The following is a 17,303-nucleotide window of genomic DNA, read 5'->3' as shown; positions in this document are numbered from 1 at the left end:
GTTATTATTTCTGAGGAGAGGAGAGCTGTTACGTTTCAAAACCATCAGACTTAAGAGTTTTATCTGGCATACAATTAAACTGAGTAAAAAGTGTAAATTGAAGGAGGGACCCAAGTAATATATTGCAGCCAAAGTATTTAAATGTGCTCTTTTCACTTTAGCATGCTTTAAGACGGTAATGATATATTTCAAAATAATATACTTTAGTGTGAACTAAATATAATGTTTTCGGACACCTAATTCCATGTTGTTGTTTTTTTTTTTGCAATTAAATGAAAATGTACATTATAATAGTTTACATTATATTAAATACAATTAGCTGAAATTTAAAAAGGCTTTTTACCCACTTAAATAGGACTTAAGCACATCTTCATGTGTAATTTCAAAATAAAATGTTTTAATGTGATTTCTATTGAAACTTAGTATCTAAATATATTTGTAATTACAAATTTGTAATGATTAAGTTGCAATTAAATATATTTTAATTAAATAAACTTTAAATCTAATATTATAATTATAATTATAATAAGTACAATTTAAATGTGATTTTCTTTCAAAACTGAAAATAGGTCAAAATAGGTGTATTTCTTTCAAGCATGACAAAAGAGTGTGTGTGTGTGTGTGTGTGTGTGTGTATATATATATATATAACTATGCTAGTATATAAATGATACTAAAATAACACTGAATTACACTACAAGTACACATTCACTACAATTAAGTGCACTTCTTTTTAAAAGAGTTGACTTGGCCCATTAAACGGCCCCCAGAACATAGGTAAAGAACAGCCTATAGCAGCCACCCAGAATGCCTTTGCAACCGCATAGCATGTGTCGTGTTTAATGGTGCATTGTGATGTCTTATCTGATTTAGACTGTACAAAGGCAGCACTGGCTACTGCAGCACATACAGAGGCGACGTGTGTTGGAGCGAGCTTCGTCGGGACACGCTGGTGTTTTTCAACTACTCTCTACCGAACCCAGAGGACGCGCAGGAGTACCTGGCCCAGAGTGCATGGGGGGAGCTGGAAGGGGTGAGCTCATTCTGCAGGCCCGCCGCCAGATCACTGCTCTGTCACGCCACCTTCCAGGACTGCAACCCGTCTGGACTCGGACCAGCACCCAAACCCGTCTGCAGGTAATGCAAATGAGCTGATACCATGCAGAGTATAACCAGAAAATATATAGTAAACCAGAAGAAGCCAAAGAACCATATAGGCTATGAGTCATTCTTTGTTGCCTGGATCAGATTTGCTAATACTGCATCAGAAAAAAAGCATATCTTTACTGAAAAGGAAACATGAACCTGTTCACAGAACGACAACTGGATAAATTAGTTATAGAGTTTTGATAAATGGCTGACCTTTAGATCTTTTTCTGTACTTACATGATGTCACCCATAATAACATTAGGAATGTAATTGATTTTTAATTAAAAACTAAAATGAAAAGAACAACAAAAACAAGCAAACATGAAATTTCAGCTTTGTCATCACAGGAACAAATTATCTACCAGGAGTTATCTAGCAGTTTCTGCAAAAAAGAAAAAAAAAGAAAAAGAGAAACAAATTGCATAGGTCATTTATATATTTTTAAAATATTTTTTTATTTATTCAATTAATTTATTATTCAATTAACATTATTTATTACTATTTTATATGCAGAGGCAGACACTACAGTGACCCAGTAGTCCACAACACAACAGTAACAAGTCGCAACGCAACAAAATTAGCACAACAATGAAATTGGCACAACACAACTGAAACAAGTCACAACTCAACAAAATGAGCACAACACAATGGAAACAAGTCGCAACAAAACAAAATTAGCACAACACAATGGAAACAAGTCGCAACACAATGAAATTAGCACAACAAAACGGAAACAAATCGCAACAAAACAAAATTAGCACAACACAACGGAAAAAAGTCACAACACAACAAAATTAGCACAACACAATGGAAACAAGCTGCAACACAACAAAATGAGAACAACACAACGGAATCGAGCCGCAACAGAGCGAAATTAGCACAACACAACGGAAACACAACAAAATTAGCACAACACAATGGAAACGAGCCGCAACACAACAAAATGAGGACAACACAATGGAAACACAATGAAATTAGCACAACACAACAAAATAAACGAAATGAGGACAACACAATGGAAATGAGCCACAACACAACGAAATAAACGAAATGAGGACAACACAATGGAAACACAATGAAATTAGCACAACACCATGGAAACGAGTTGCAACACAACGAAATGAGCACAACACTGGACACACAATGAAATTAGCACAACACAACGGAAATGAGTCGCAACACAATGAAATGAGCACAACACAATGGAAACATGTCGCAACACAATGAAATTAGAACAACACAAAATTAGCACAACACAATGGAAACAAGTCACAACACAACAAAATGAGCACAACACAATGGAAACAAGTCGCAACAAAATGAAATTAGCACAACAAAACAGAAACAAGTCGCAACAAAACAAAATTAGCACAACACAACGGAAAAAAGTCACAACACAACAAAATTAGCACAACACAATGTAAACAAGCTGCAACACAACAAAATGAGAACAACACAACGGAATCGAGCCGCAACAGAGCGAAATTAGCACAACACAACGGAAACACAACAAAATTAGCACAACACAATGGAAACAAGCTGCAACACAACAAAATGAGAACAACACAACGGAATCGAGCCGCAACAGAGCGAAATTAGCACAACACAACGGAAACACAACAAAATTAGCACAACACAATGGAAACGAGCCGCAACACAACAAAATGAGGACAACACAATGGAAACACAATGAAATTAGCACAACACAACGAAATAAACGAAATGAGGACAACACAATGGAAATGAGCCACAACACAACGAAATAAACAAAATGAGGACAACACAATGGAAATGAGCCACAACACAACGAAATAAACGAAATGAGGTCAATACAATGGAAACACAATGAAATTAGCACAACACAATGGAAACGAGTTGCAACACAACGAAATGAGCACAACACTGGACACACAATGAAAATAGCACAACACAACGGAAATGAGTCGCAACACAATGAAATGAGCACAACACAATGGAAACATGTCGCAACACAATTAAATTAGCACAACACAATAAAATTAGCACAACACAATGGAAACAAGTCACAACACAACAAAGTTAGCACAACACAATAAAATTAGCACAACACAATGGAAACAAACCACAACACAACAAAGTTAGCACAACACAATAAAATTAGCACAACACAATGGAAACAAACCACAACGCAACAAAATTAGCACAACAATGAAATTGGCACAACACAACTGAAACAAGTCACAACTCAACAAAATGAGCACAACACAATGGAAACAAGTCGCAACAAAACAAAATTAGCACAACACAATGGAAACAAGTCGCAACACAATGAAATTAGCACAACAAAACGGAAACAAATCGCAACAAAACAAAATTAGCACAACACAATGGAAACAAGCTGCAACACAACAAAATGAGAACAACACAACGGAATCGAGCCGCAACAGAGCGAAATTAGCACAACACAACGGAAACACAACAAAATTAGCACAACACAATGGAAACGAGCCGCAACACAACAAAATGAGGACAACACAATGGAAACACAATGAAATTAGCACAACACAACGAAATAAACGAAATGAGGACAACACAATGGAAATGAGCCACAACACAACGAAATAAACAAAATGAGGACAACACAATGGAAATGAGCCACAACACAACGAAATAAACGAAATGAGGTCAATACAATGGAAACACAATGAAATTAGCACAACACAATGGAAACGAGTTGCAACACAACGAAATGAGCACAACACTGGACACACAATGAAAATAGCACAACACAACGGAAATGAGTCGCAACACAATGAAATGAGCACAACACAATGGAAACATGTCGCAACACAATTAAATTAGCACAACACAATAAAATTAGCACAACACAATGGAAACAAGTCACAACACAACAAAGTTAGCACAACACAATAAAATTAGCACAACACAATGGAAACAAACCACAACACAACAAAGTTAGCACAACACAATAAAATTAGCACAACACAATGGAAACAAACCACAACACAACAAAGTTAGCACAACACAATAAAATTAGCACAACACAATGGAAACAAGTCGCAACACAACAAAGTTAGCACAACACAATAAAATTAGCACAACACAATGGAAACAAACCACAACACAACAAAGTTAGCACAACACAATGAAATCAGCACAACACAATGGAAACAAACCACAACACAACAAAGTTAGCACAACACAATAAAATTAGCACAACACAATGGAAACAAACCGCAACACAACAAAGTTAGCACAACACAATAAAATTAGCACAACACAATGGAAACAAGTCGCAACACAACAAAGTTAGCACAACACAATAAAATCAGCACAACACAATGGAAACAAACCACAACACAACAAAGTTAGCACAACACAATGGAAACAAGTCACAACACAACAAAGTTAGCACAACACAATAAAATTAGCACAACACAATGGAAACAAACCACAACACAATAAAATTAGCACAACACAATGGAAACAAACCACAACACAATAAAATTAGCACAACACAATGGAAACAAACCACAACACAACAAAGTTAGCACAACACAATAAAATTAGCACAACACAATGGAAACAAGTCGCAACACAACAAAGTTAGCACAACACAATAAAATTAGCACAACACAATGGAAACAAACCACAACACAACAAAGTTAGCACAACACAATAAAATCAGCACAACACAATGGAAGCAAACCACAACACAACAAAGTTAGCACAACACAATAAAATCAGCACAACACAATGGAAACAAACCACAACACAACAAAGTTAGCACAACACAATAAAATTAGCACAACACAATGGAAACAAGTCACAATACAATGAAATTAGCACAACACAATAAAATTAGCACAACACAATGGAAACGAGCCGCGACAAAGTGAAATTAGCAGAACACAATGGAAACGAGCTACAACACAACAAAATTAGCCCAACACAATGGAAATGAGCCGCAACACAGCGAAATTAGCACAACACAATGGAAACGAGCCGTGACAAAGTGAAATTAGCAGAACACAATGGAAACGAGCTACAACACAACAAAATTTGCACAACACAACGGAAACGAGCCGCGACAAAGTGAAATTAGCACAACACAATGGAAACAAGTCACAACACAACAAAATTAGCACTACACAATGGAATTAGAACTACACAATGGAATTAGAACTACACAATGGAATTAGAACAACACAACGTAAACAAGTTGCAACACAACAAAGTTAGCACAACACAATGGAAACAAGCCACATCACAATGAAATTAGCACAACACAACAGAAACAAGCCACAACACAATGGAAACAGGCCGCAACACTTTAAAACTAGCCCAACAAAACTAAATTAGTTCTATGCATTGTGTTGTGGCCATTTTGTTGTGTTGTGCACTGCTGGGCCCCCGTAAGAAACAGGTGTGTTTATATTATATTGTGCACATACATATTTGTATTATATTTAATTTCATTATGATATTTTAAATAATGAAATAATTTTAAATAATCATTTTAATTTGAAAATAAAATCAAATCAAATGTAGTCTACTTTATGACATGATTTTCCTAAGGCACAGACACAGCACCACATACAAAAAAAGACCCATAATGCTATTTAGTAAGTAGTCATTTAGTAGATGCTTTTATCCAAAGCAAGTCACAGTAGTGGAGCAACCTGAGGTTTGCTCATCATGCTTGAGTAAACAATGGTGGTCGACCCAGAAACCGGCAAGTTTTCAAATGCGAGCCCTAAGCTTTAACCGCTAAACCACCCATGCTATATATAAATATCTACATACACTGTGCTGTTGTGTCACAGGGAGCACTGTCTGGCAGTGAAAGAGCTGTACTGTTATAAGGAGTGGCGCTCTGCTGAGGAAAGATCTCATCAAGGGTTCCCACATAGCTTCACTCTCCCAGAATGCACCTCTCTACCCAGTCAACGAGCAGACCCATCCTCATGCACAGCAGTTCCTTATGTTGGTAAGCGTGACGTAATTTTTAGCTTTGAAAATCCTGTGATATTTTGGGGCAGATTGTCAATGATGTTCATAAAGCATCCGTCCCATGAAAACAAAGGGTGTTAATGGAAAAACCGCCATGTATGGTTCTTGGCAGGACAATGCTGTAGATCGTATTTCTTGATGTGAAATGCCTTGTGAGGAATGTGAGGACAGCAGACCTGTAGATGGACAAAATTAGGGTGGTTTATAGCCAAAGCACGTGAGGAAGTTGGGGAGGTTGAGCAGCTGAGTAAATGTTCCCATCTAAATGTTTCCATGCCATGTTTGCAAGCTGTTGTCTTGTTCATGGATTGGCAAAATTTAGTGGGAAACCGCAAAGAAATAGCAATTATATACTGCAGGAGTGTTTAAATAACACTAAATTTCCATGACAATTATGTTGTGTGCATCTTCTAGAAACGTGCATGACAGAAAAATAACTAAACATGAGTAAAATGAATAATTCAATTAAAAACACCCTTTTTTGTGTTATACAGATCTCAATAAAGGCCAAGTTACAAGTAAGTGAGACTTTGACTTTGTTTTCTTCAAATGTGATGGGTTGTAAAAGCTGGGGAGAAATAGAGATTTATTTTTATTTACACTTACATGTGAACTGCTTTTAAAAAAATTATAAATAATAATAAATAATGTAATAATTGCTAATTTGATTTGTTTAATAAAAATAATAATTGTTATTAATTATTACATTATTTGAAATGAGCAAAAACAGATGCATGTTTACTAACAGACATTTGGACTCCAGCATTAATCTGCAATGATTATTATAAAAGCACAAATTTCTGAATATTTGACCATTTACAGTTTATATATTCTTTAGCAACATGCTACAATGACAAAGGAAGATTTTACCAAGGAACTCACAACTTGACATCATCTTCCAGTCCCTGTCAGCGATGGAACCAGCAGGTAAATGTTTGTTTTAAAGTCAGCATAACAAAATTTTCAAATAAATGTTCCTATACTCTTATTTTGTGCAATTATTTATTTATTTTTATTCTTAAGCATTTTTTTTTCTGAAGAAAGTTTAATCGTCACAATCTTGTAATAATCAGTTGGACAGTTGGGCAGACAAAATAATGTTAGCTAGTAGACAGTCAAGTAGCTTTTATTTAGCTTTAGATTATTGTTACAGGTAATGCAGCCTGTCTAGTCTTCGACAATGGCTAACGCAGTCATGTAATAATGGTTACGATAATAATAGCTAATAATAATAGATTTGACAAAGATATGCTATTGGCATATGCCAAGACGCTCTGGAGGAGGATTTGATTAGCATTCAGAATGATCAAGTATTGAGCAAAGGGTTAGAATTGCCCATAATAATAATAAATATTAATTTTAACATGCTATCATTTTCCCCTGTGCCTATAATTAAATGCACTTTTTTTAATGTCACTATCCTCTAACTATAACCTACCCCTAAACAATCCGAATGCTGCGCGTTGGCATACGCTCAGTGACCTGATATGTACACAGGAAACAAATGTTTTTACAGCAAAAACCACGGAGGGACAAAATACATAATTCCAGGGGTTTCCTTTGAAATGAAGTTTTGAATGGAGAAGATTTTGTCTCTTTTCAAAACATTGTGAAAATGTTTAATGCATGCGGTGGGTTTCAACCTGGCAGTGTTGGAAATATTAGGGATAATGGGAATATTGAATTTAGCCACAGACGTTTGAGTTTCTTGGTTGACCGCTCTGTTTTTATCCCACTCAGGATCCCCATCAGCATAGACTCTCTGTAGATGTGATTCCTGAGTTGCGAAATGCAGAAAACTACTGTCGTAACCCAGGCGGAGAGAGTGACAGGCCATGGTGCTACACCACAAACCCTAATGTGCGCTGGGAGTACTGTCTGGTGCCCAAATGTGGAGACGGTATATAAATGTTTATCTCACTAATAAATAAAATAAACTAGAACAACACCGAGAAAATTAAAAAATCTTTTTGACTAGGGTAGCTAATGCTAGATTGTCAGCTAACTCTGAAATATAAAACAAATGCTGGTCCTGGCTTATCATTATTATTTTTTTCTTCAGTTATGAGTGTGAAGACTGCACCCTCCATTACAAAACCGGTCCAGATTTACCCACCTCCTCCTGTGTCTACGGTCTACTCAATGAGCGTTATCATCTTCGTCATTTCTGGCTTTGCTGGGGCGGCCTTCTTTACCATACTCATCCTCATGTGTCACAGGCGAAAGAAAATGTGGCAAAAGAGGAAAAGGTGAATAATGGACTGAAAAGTCTCATTTATAGTTATTTACAGTCATATAGTCTGTCGATATAATTACCTGCACTGGGATTAGTTGATGGCTCAAACCTTTATAATAGGGTTCCTCAAATCCAGTCCTGGAGGTCCGATGTCCTGCAGAGTTTAGCTCAAACCCTGATCAAGCTTACCTACCTGTGATTTCCTAGTGATTCTGAAGACATTGATTAGCCTGCTCAGCTGTGTTTGATCAGGGTTGGAGCTAAACTCTGCAGTGCATTGGCCCTCCGGGACTGGATTTGAGGAACCCTGCTTTAGGAAGTGTGATCCATGAGGACTGATGTAGGACAGGGGCGCCTGTAGAGTTCATTTCCAACCCTGGTATGACTTTGTTTGATCAGGGCAGGGTTGGAGCTGAATTGCAGAAAGTAAAGACTTAAGGAACAGGATTGGGCATACTTGATGTAACAAGATGTACCAAGTAGGGAGGGCATTGGTATCAACATCTGTTGTTGGTCCTGAAACAACATTCCTATTTAATGATCATATTCCAAATCCTAAAGCTAAGCCTAGCAGGACACGCAATCAAAATTACTCTAGAGCAGGGATGGCCAACCCTGCTCCTGGTGGGATATCATCCTGCAGAGTTTAGCTCCAAACCTAATCAAACACACCTGAAATCAAGGTGTTCAGGATGATTTGAAAACAAAGGTTTATTGGAGCAAGACTGGAACTGAAATCTGCAGGAATGTAGCCCTTTAGGAGCAGGGTTGGCTATCCCATATCCCATCAATTCTGCTCCAACATAATTGTCTGTAATGTAATCCTGGACATCTTGGTTAGCAAAACTCTGCAGGAAGGTGGCTCTCCCGGAGAATCGAATGCCCTTGCTCTTGAGTACTCTCACTAAAAATGTACTTGAAGTTGCTTTGAAGGTCGCATTATTTAAATTATTAGCTAAATGGATCTAAACAACACAGTTGTGCTTCTATATTCAGTAGGGTGCTGGAGACGCCTACTCTGACCACCCTCCCCTCAGAGCTCCTGCTGGACAGACTTCATCCCAACCCCATGTACCAACGACTGCCTCTCCTTCTCAACTCTAAGCTCCTCAGTCTCGAATATCCACGCAACAACATTGAATATGTCCGTGATATTGGAGAGGGGGCCTTCGGTAGGGTGTTTCAGGCAAGGTGAGAGCTACCAAATGTTACAAGCAAATGTAACACCAGTGGCGCTAATGTCTGTCCTTATTTTGCCACTGTCAGTGTTTATACGGGACAGTCCATCACATTATTTTTTTTGTATAGTTTTGTCAGTTTACTTTCATGACTGAACTCACAGAATCTGTCTACTGACTCACCAGTTAGATCTGAGACAACATAAACCATGAATCATCATGCAAAGATTTGACGTATACAGACCAAATAGTCCTGATATCAAATATATAGAGACCCCTGGGAAGTACAGCAGTGGGTAAAATGTATACACCATATGGCTGTATCCTGAAATAGGATCTTGGACAGGTTTAGTAAACATGTGATGTGTTTCAATATGAAACTTCCCCGTAGACACTATCGTGTGAGCGAGCCCTGCTGAGGTTATTATTTATAGACACCCATTAGAAAAGTGTTTACTTCTCCAGGAGCACACAGGAGCCTTCAGCACAGGAAGTGCAATCTTAATGGTATTCGAAGCTGGTTCTTGAGTTGGTGCCATTGTGGTTCTGTTTCCAAGGTTTGGCATCACCATTTAAACTATTTTGAAAGGCTGTATGATCTGTTTGCCAATTTGTGACAGAGAAAGCTGGTTTGAGATCAATGAAGCCTATTACTCCAGGCCAAGAAAGTAATTTCTCAATTAAGCAAGTTAGACCACTATACCTACTACATTACTTCAAACGCAGGATAAAAACTCATAAAATTATTGATGTTCCAGGTTTGTTTTGCTACAAATCCCTCAGCAAGATCTGCAAATTACTGCAATGTGATTCCCAATGTGACTACTTTTCTTTAGAGCCCCTGGTCTTTTGCCGATGGAGCCGTTCACCATGGTGGCAGTGAAGATGTTGAAGGAGGAAGCTTCAGCTGATATGCAGAACGACTTTCAAAGAGAAGCTGCACTCATGGCTGAGTTTGATCACCCCAACATTGTCCGTCTCCTGGGTAATGTATCTCAACTGTATACCTTCAAAGGCTTGCACCATACATCTGCTTGAGGACTTTCCTAAAATGAACCACATCTGCTTCCTATTACACTTATGTCATTTCCTCAAGGGTACCACACAATTGAAAAAGCCTTAAAATAGCTTGACTTATCCATTTCAGAGTTGACCCAGTGTGTATCCCTGGATCAGTCCCCTCTGTGGCATTCCGGAAGCAGATTCAATGCCTCGACCCAGTGTTAGAATAACAGAAGGATATTTTTGGTAAGGTATCAACTGTTGGAAGTGTAACTAAGCCTGTCGTTTGTGTATCTGTCATGCAGGAGTCTGTGCGGTGGGGAAGCCCATGTGTCTCATGTTTGAATACATGGCCTATGGGGACTTGAATGAATTTCTGCGACGACGCTCTTCAACCCAGCAGCCCAGTCTAAGTCGGGATACCTTGACATGCAGCAGTCTCGTGTCAGAACCTGAGCGTTACCCACCCCTCAGCTGCCTGGAGCAGCTCTCCATTTCCAAGCAGGTGGCGGCAGGAATGGCGTACTTGTCGGAACGCAAGTTTGTGCATCGTGACCTAGCTACCCGTAACTGTTTGGTAGCCGAAAGCCTGGTCGTGAAAATTGCGGATTTTGGTCTCTCACGCAACATCTATGCGGCAGATTATTACAAAGCCGGTGAAAATGATGCCATCCCGATTCGCTGGATGCCACCTGAATCTATCTTCTACAACCGCTACACCAGTGAGTCAGATGTGTGGGCTTATGGTGTGGTATTATGGGAAATCTTCTCATATGGCATGCAGCCATACTACGGCATGGCCCACGAGGAGGTCATCTACTATGTAAGGGATGGAAATGTGCTCGCCTGTCCAGAAAACTGCCCACAGGAGCTGTATAACCTCATGCGTTTGTGTTGGAGCACTCATCCCACTGACCGCCCTAGTTTTGCCAGCATTCGCCGCATCCTGGAAAGAATGCATGATCAGATGCTCCAATCTGGCCTTTCTTGAGGATCTCTAAAGATGCAATTCAAAGAACCAAAAAGCTTCAATCTATAAGGAACTCATTAGTATCCCAAAGAGCCCTGAGGGATCTTGAAGAAGGATAAAACATTTTAAGGTATCCACAAGAACTGAAGACAACCCAGAGGAGACCTTACAGAGTCCTGACAAACCTTCAAGTGCCCACAAATACTCAAGAACCCAGAGGAACATTGAGGAATGTGTAAGAAGCCTGAAATGATTGAAAAGGCTCTCACACCTTAAGGAATACTGATCCCTCAAACTCTTTGAAGATGAGTTTGCTTGCATCTGTTCAAAAGATCCCAATTGTTTTCTTTCAATGATGCAGATATATGGCAGACATCAGATGAGTGCTAGTCAAGGTGATTTATATTAACAGGATCACCAGTAATGAAGGTTAACATCAAATAATAAGGTGGATGTAGTGGAGTCACTGCAATAATCTAGACTGAAATCTCTGCAAGCAGAGACATACAGTATAAATGCCTGATATATGTACTTTTCATCGCTTTTGGATCTATTTTGAGTAAAAATCTGAGAGTACTATGCATCTGTTAGTCACATGCTTTAAGCTGAAAAACACTGTCATTGTTTAATTTAAATTTAAAACATTTAAATAGAATAGCTTATTCCAAAGTGGCACATCATCACTTTATGTTGTAACTAAATAGTTTTGTTAATTTCTCATTAACTGATATTCCAAGATACAATTTTTCTTTGTGTGTTCTCCATTATATTTGTGAGTGAAACAATGTATCAGAAAATATCGTAGAGAAGTGTATGTAAAATATTTTTGAACAATTTCTTAAGATCATGTCTCATAATTCATTAAAAATGAACTTGTATGAATTATACGCATTTTATCATAAACTGAGACAAAGACATCTGCTTAAAAACTTTTAACCATTTATCTGTTTGATGGTCCCATATACACTACAAGTCAACAAACAATAAAACCTATGAAAATGAAGTAGTCACCCAGTGAAATCTCTATATATCCTGGTGCATTCTGGGATACTTTATAAACAGTACTATAGGAGTGTCCATGTGTACTTAACACTTCATCTGGTACATCTCACCCATATCATTTTAAGTTCAATTCAGTTCAGCATGTTCGAACTTCTGACAGGTATTGAGCTAAAATCTCAGAAAAAAAAATGGTTTGGGAATTTGTTATTATACACGTATAGCATGAACTTTTTTTTAGTGTTATTATCATGTCATTATTGTATTATTACACAATTTTACACCAACTATGTTAATACAGTGGTTCCATTAGCTATACGAATCGATGTTGGATATGACTTGCTTGAAATAAAACTATTTATTACATTTATCTTGTTGTTGTCTTGAAAACATGCTTGTAAATAAAAACACCAATCCACAACTGTAGAAAGCAACATTCATGGTATATAATCATGGTATATAACTAACTGTCCATATCAAGTATGATTAAATGTGGTAACACGAGGAGCTTATTAATAAACTAATAGTCTACTGGACACTTGTTTTTCAGTTTAAAATTGTGGTTTGCTTTGGGAAGCAGGCAGGGGGCAGTATTACATCACAGGAACTAAAATGACCTCAGGGAGCCTGATTTATGACTCTACCTTTCTCTGCATTTGAGCCGTTTTTTGCTCTAAGCATTCAAAACAGGAACTCGCTGAGAAAGTATTAAATCACGCTGGCATTTAATGAAGAGAGATTGTGAAGGATTTACTTTCAACGTGTGTGGGACTGTTTCTCTATTCCAGCATTTAATTCATCATCTCAGAATGTCGGGTCACATCTGATAATCCTAGAAATACATTGTCTTTGCCACAAGTTTTAACTGTTATAGAAACCTCAAGGAGTAAGCGAGGCAAAACCACAGACGTCCCAATAGTAGTAGGCCAGGAAAAACAAGTGACGAATGGATTCACGAGCCATGGCTCCTGCCAGCATGTTTGGAAGACGGAGAGGCCACAACACAACCGAGCGGGTGAATTTGGGTCTCAGTGATTTCTATTAAAACCCTACACTCTCTCTGACCCTTGTGATGTAACTTGGAGAAAAACACCAAATTCCTGATCACCCCACAAGACACTTAAAAAAAGCTGATCCTTTCTAAATACAAAAAGTCCTATTGAAATTGGATAGGATAATGGATTTTTAAATATAAATTTCATACTGTGTTTTTTATTCTGTTTTATACTGTTCACGAAGGAGAAATAGAATACATTTCATTATTCTATTCAGCCACTAAGGAAAAAAAATAAAATAAAATGAAAGTTTCATTCTCAGAGATGTTCATTTATATTTGTATTTTGTATTTTTACATGAATTTCATACCAACCATATGCTGTTTATTTTTTTTAATTAGGTAATTTTACTAATTATATATATAATGCTACTCAAATAGTAAAACTGTATAGTTTACACAGTGTTTCATTTAATAATCAACTTAATACATTTCCTTAGAATTTAAAATTGACACTAATGTAAAAACTGTTAATACTGAAATAGAGTAATAAATTAATAAATAGATAAATAAATAAAGCGTAACAGGTCAGATCATTTGGTGTTGATGGGCAGATAATGGGCAAAGAGTGCATATTGGGATATTTTGAGTTCATATTTAGTTCTTTTTGAAATGTTGAGACATTGGGATCTTATAAATTCTAGTGGAGACATGCGAGTTTACTGGGGTCATTTTCTCAGGAGAAAGCAGGAAACCACAATGACCTGCGAGTCTCCTTTTGATCGTCATCTAATCTCACTGCTGTCTAGGAATAACAACCGAGATACTGATGAGATCCTGTTTGTGATATTCTCTTCTATTGCTAAAGCTATAATCTTTAATTCAGTTTCTGCCTAAACCATCACAATCCAGTTTTCGGTCTGTCTTGGGGTCTGACACAGGGTCTTTGTGTGAGAGGGTGGAGTATTATAAACCTGGGAAGTGGACAGTAGGTTGACTGTTCCCATTTTGGTTGTGTTGAGAGCATAACTTAGTATAGCCGTGGTCTCCTACATTTCAGAATAGCAGTAATGGGATGCCTACTTGCATTTTGTAGTAAAAACTTATTGAATTGCATGCACTCTTGTCCAAGTTTAAAATGTACCAATAATATTTGTGAGGTTAGTTTGGGACCAGCTGCATCCTCTGCCTTGTGTTTTTTTTTTTTTTTTTCTTGCCGGACTCATAATAATAGTGTCATTATTATTATAAAGACTTTGTTTATAAGACTCAGATTCATATTATTACTGATAATACAATAGCATACTTTAAAAAAGTACACTGTCAGAAAAAAAAATAAAATAAAAAGTTGAGCAAACTTAAAGGTTTAAGGCAACCAGCAAAGATTTTTGAGTTTTCTCAACTTATTTTTGTTTAAAACGTTGAGAGAACGTTTAAGTTCTCTCAACTTTAGATTTTTTTACAGCACTGAAAAAAAGAAAAAAAAGTTGAGCAAACTTAAAAAAAGTTTAAGGCAACCGGCTTCAGCAGATTTTTTGAGTTTTCTCAACTTATTTTTAAGTTTATACAACACAAGGTAAATAAAATACTTTGAGTATACTTAAGTGCAAATTGAATGAAATGTTTTGTTTTCAGACATTTAAATTCATTTTAATTGCAATTTAATGAAAATGTGGTACAAAAGATTAAGCAATGATTTGAATGTACTGCAACAAGTTATCTGAAATACAGCTTGATTTTTTAAGCCGGTTTAATGTAATTTAAGTCAAAATGCGTTGTACAGCTAAGTTGATGATACTTAAAAATTTAAGGCAGGAACAGGACTTTTTTTCAGTTGAAACAGGTGGCATTTATGTATATATATTATTTGTAAGGTTTTTTTTATCTACTTCTAAGATTTGAAGTACAGTAAAAGTGCACATTCAGTACAATTAAGCTTCTTTTTTCCCAAGGATAAATCAGAAAATGATGTCAAATCTAAATATTTGGTAACACTTTAGATTGGGGAACACATATTCACTATTAAGTGAACATGTGAGTTTCCCCTCAACCTCCTAATTTGCTGTTTATTAGTTGTTAAGTTTAGGAGTTGGATATGATTAAAAGATTTAAAATATAGTCATGCAGAATAAGGCATCAATCTGTGATTTATAAGGATTGATAAATAGCAAATATGCTACTAATACACATTTTAATAATCAAATAGTTAATAGTGAACAGTGTTCCCTAATCTAAAGTGTAACCAAATATTTGAACTAGTGCTTTCTCAGACAGCTTCATGATGGCTGTCTGAGAAACTCCATGTCTACTATCACACATGACTAAAGAGTAACGCAAACACAGAGGCATTCCGACCCCAGCTGCTCTGGTTTATAGACTTGGCCGTGTCCGAGCAAAAACTGAAGTCCAATTGTCCCGTGGAAGCTCTCTGGCCGTATGTTTCACATACCAGGCATTTTCACGATTGTTTTACAGATCTAACACACGTTCCTTATAGCGGCCAAAAATGAGGCCAGCGGGGGTCTGTTTTTTTTATATTTCTTGTAGATTAGTGACATCAGCATTGACGGAGTAATATCCCCATCACTCATCAGCTCGCTCTAAACATGAGGATTTCCTACCGCTTTGCAGGAAATGTGGAAAACTCCATTTTGTTGTAATTCTGGAAAATATCTGTCGACTGTAAGCCATGACATTATGGGATAATTGGCACATTTTTCCTTTGCAAAAGAACTGAAGTGTCAGAATCTGTATTCTAGTAACTCCACCATGTAAATGCAAAACAGTTTTTAACGTTAAATTTTCAAATAAATGACGCACCAGATGAGGATTTGACTCATATACAGATTTATTTTAAGAAGGTTCACGAATTGTATGACATTATTAAGTGAATGTTACCATACAGGTTTTCAGAGTTCAGACTTCATAAGGGAACAAGTATGTTTGCTGAAGCGTAAAAGGAAATGCACTGTCGTTTTTCAACCTAGAATGAACCTATGGCCCATGACCTGTCGAGCACAGCTGTCTTTTCTGGACGGACGTTATTTGGAGCATTGCTTCAAACTCGCTTTCGCAACAGAGCAAGACTTGCAGCAGGGCTGGAACATTTGCTGCTTAGTTCATGCGAAAATAAAGAGGTTTTATAGGTTGTTTTCCTGCTAAGACAAATGACATGAACAGAAACTCAAACGTCCACAGTGAACCGATGCATGTTTTCACTGTAAAACTTATGAGAATGTTAGTATTGACTACTGATAATACTGATATGCTTTAGAAATTTAGCATCTCAGCCAAAACTCGTCCATTTGACTAAGTGTGCAAATCTTCAAATTTTAGCCATATTAAAGTGGATTCATTCTCTTTACACGCTATTTCAAACATGAATGCACATTAAAGCAATACTGTCAAAATGGGAACAAAATACTGTTTTTACATCTCTTTTAAACTGGAGGTTATTTCCTGAGAAACTTTCCCTCTTATGAACAATACGCTATATAAAACTGTTAATTTCACAGATGTTAGCATTATAGTATATTATACATTACAGTCAAGTTGAACTGTCCTACAGTGGCCTGGCAAGTTTTACAAGTCACACTTACTATATATGAATTTGATCATTTTTCTGAGAATTTAATCAACTGGTGTTAATGTGATTTTAGTGGATCTGTCAAGTTAGTTCTCCTTAAATTCACAAAGTAATATAGTATTCAGTTGATAAAAAGTATTAAATGTAACTTAGATGTCCAAAATACTTTTTCAGGC

At 37.0% G+C, this 17,303-nt stretch overlaps 1 protein-coding gene across 1 annotated transcript in view; it reads left to right on the top strand.

The window, feature by feature from the left end:
• The window catches only part of musk (muscle, skeletal, receptor tyrosine kinase), a 46,877-nt gene extending 33,961 nt beyond the window's left edge, over positions 1 to 12,916 (top strand). The window contains exons 9-17 of the mRNA XM_079411132.1: positions 874 to 1,137; positions 5,976 to 6,139; positions 6,657 to 6,680; positions 7,001 to 7,089; positions 7,903 to 8,062; positions 8,225 to 8,411; positions 9,395 to 9,589; positions 10,413 to 10,561; positions 10,884 to 12,916. Coding sequence (XP_079267258.1) covers positions 874 to 1,137; positions 5,976 to 6,139; positions 6,657 to 6,680; positions 7,001 to 7,089; positions 7,903 to 8,062; positions 8,225 to 8,411; positions 9,395 to 9,589; positions 10,413 to 10,561; positions 10,884 to 11,569 — 1,918 coding nt within the window. The 3' untranslated portion in view covers positions 11,570 to 12,916. The remainder of the gene's footprint in view (positions 1 to 873; positions 1,138 to 5,975; positions 6,140 to 6,656; positions 6,681 to 7,000; positions 7,090 to 7,902; positions 8,063 to 8,224; positions 8,412 to 9,394; positions 9,590 to 10,412; positions 10,562 to 10,883) is intronic.
• Positions 12,917 to 17,303: the final 4,387 nt, after the last annotated feature.

The sequence above is a fragment of the Barbus barbus genome (genome assembly GCF_936440315.1).
Source record: "Barbus barbus genome assembly, chromosome: 47".
In the NCBI taxonomy this organism is placed as follows: Eukaryota; Metazoa; Chordata; class Actinopteri; order Cypriniformes; family Cyprinidae; genus Barbus; species Barbus barbus.
This window is presented reverse-complemented; position numbering and strand designations above follow the sequence as displayed.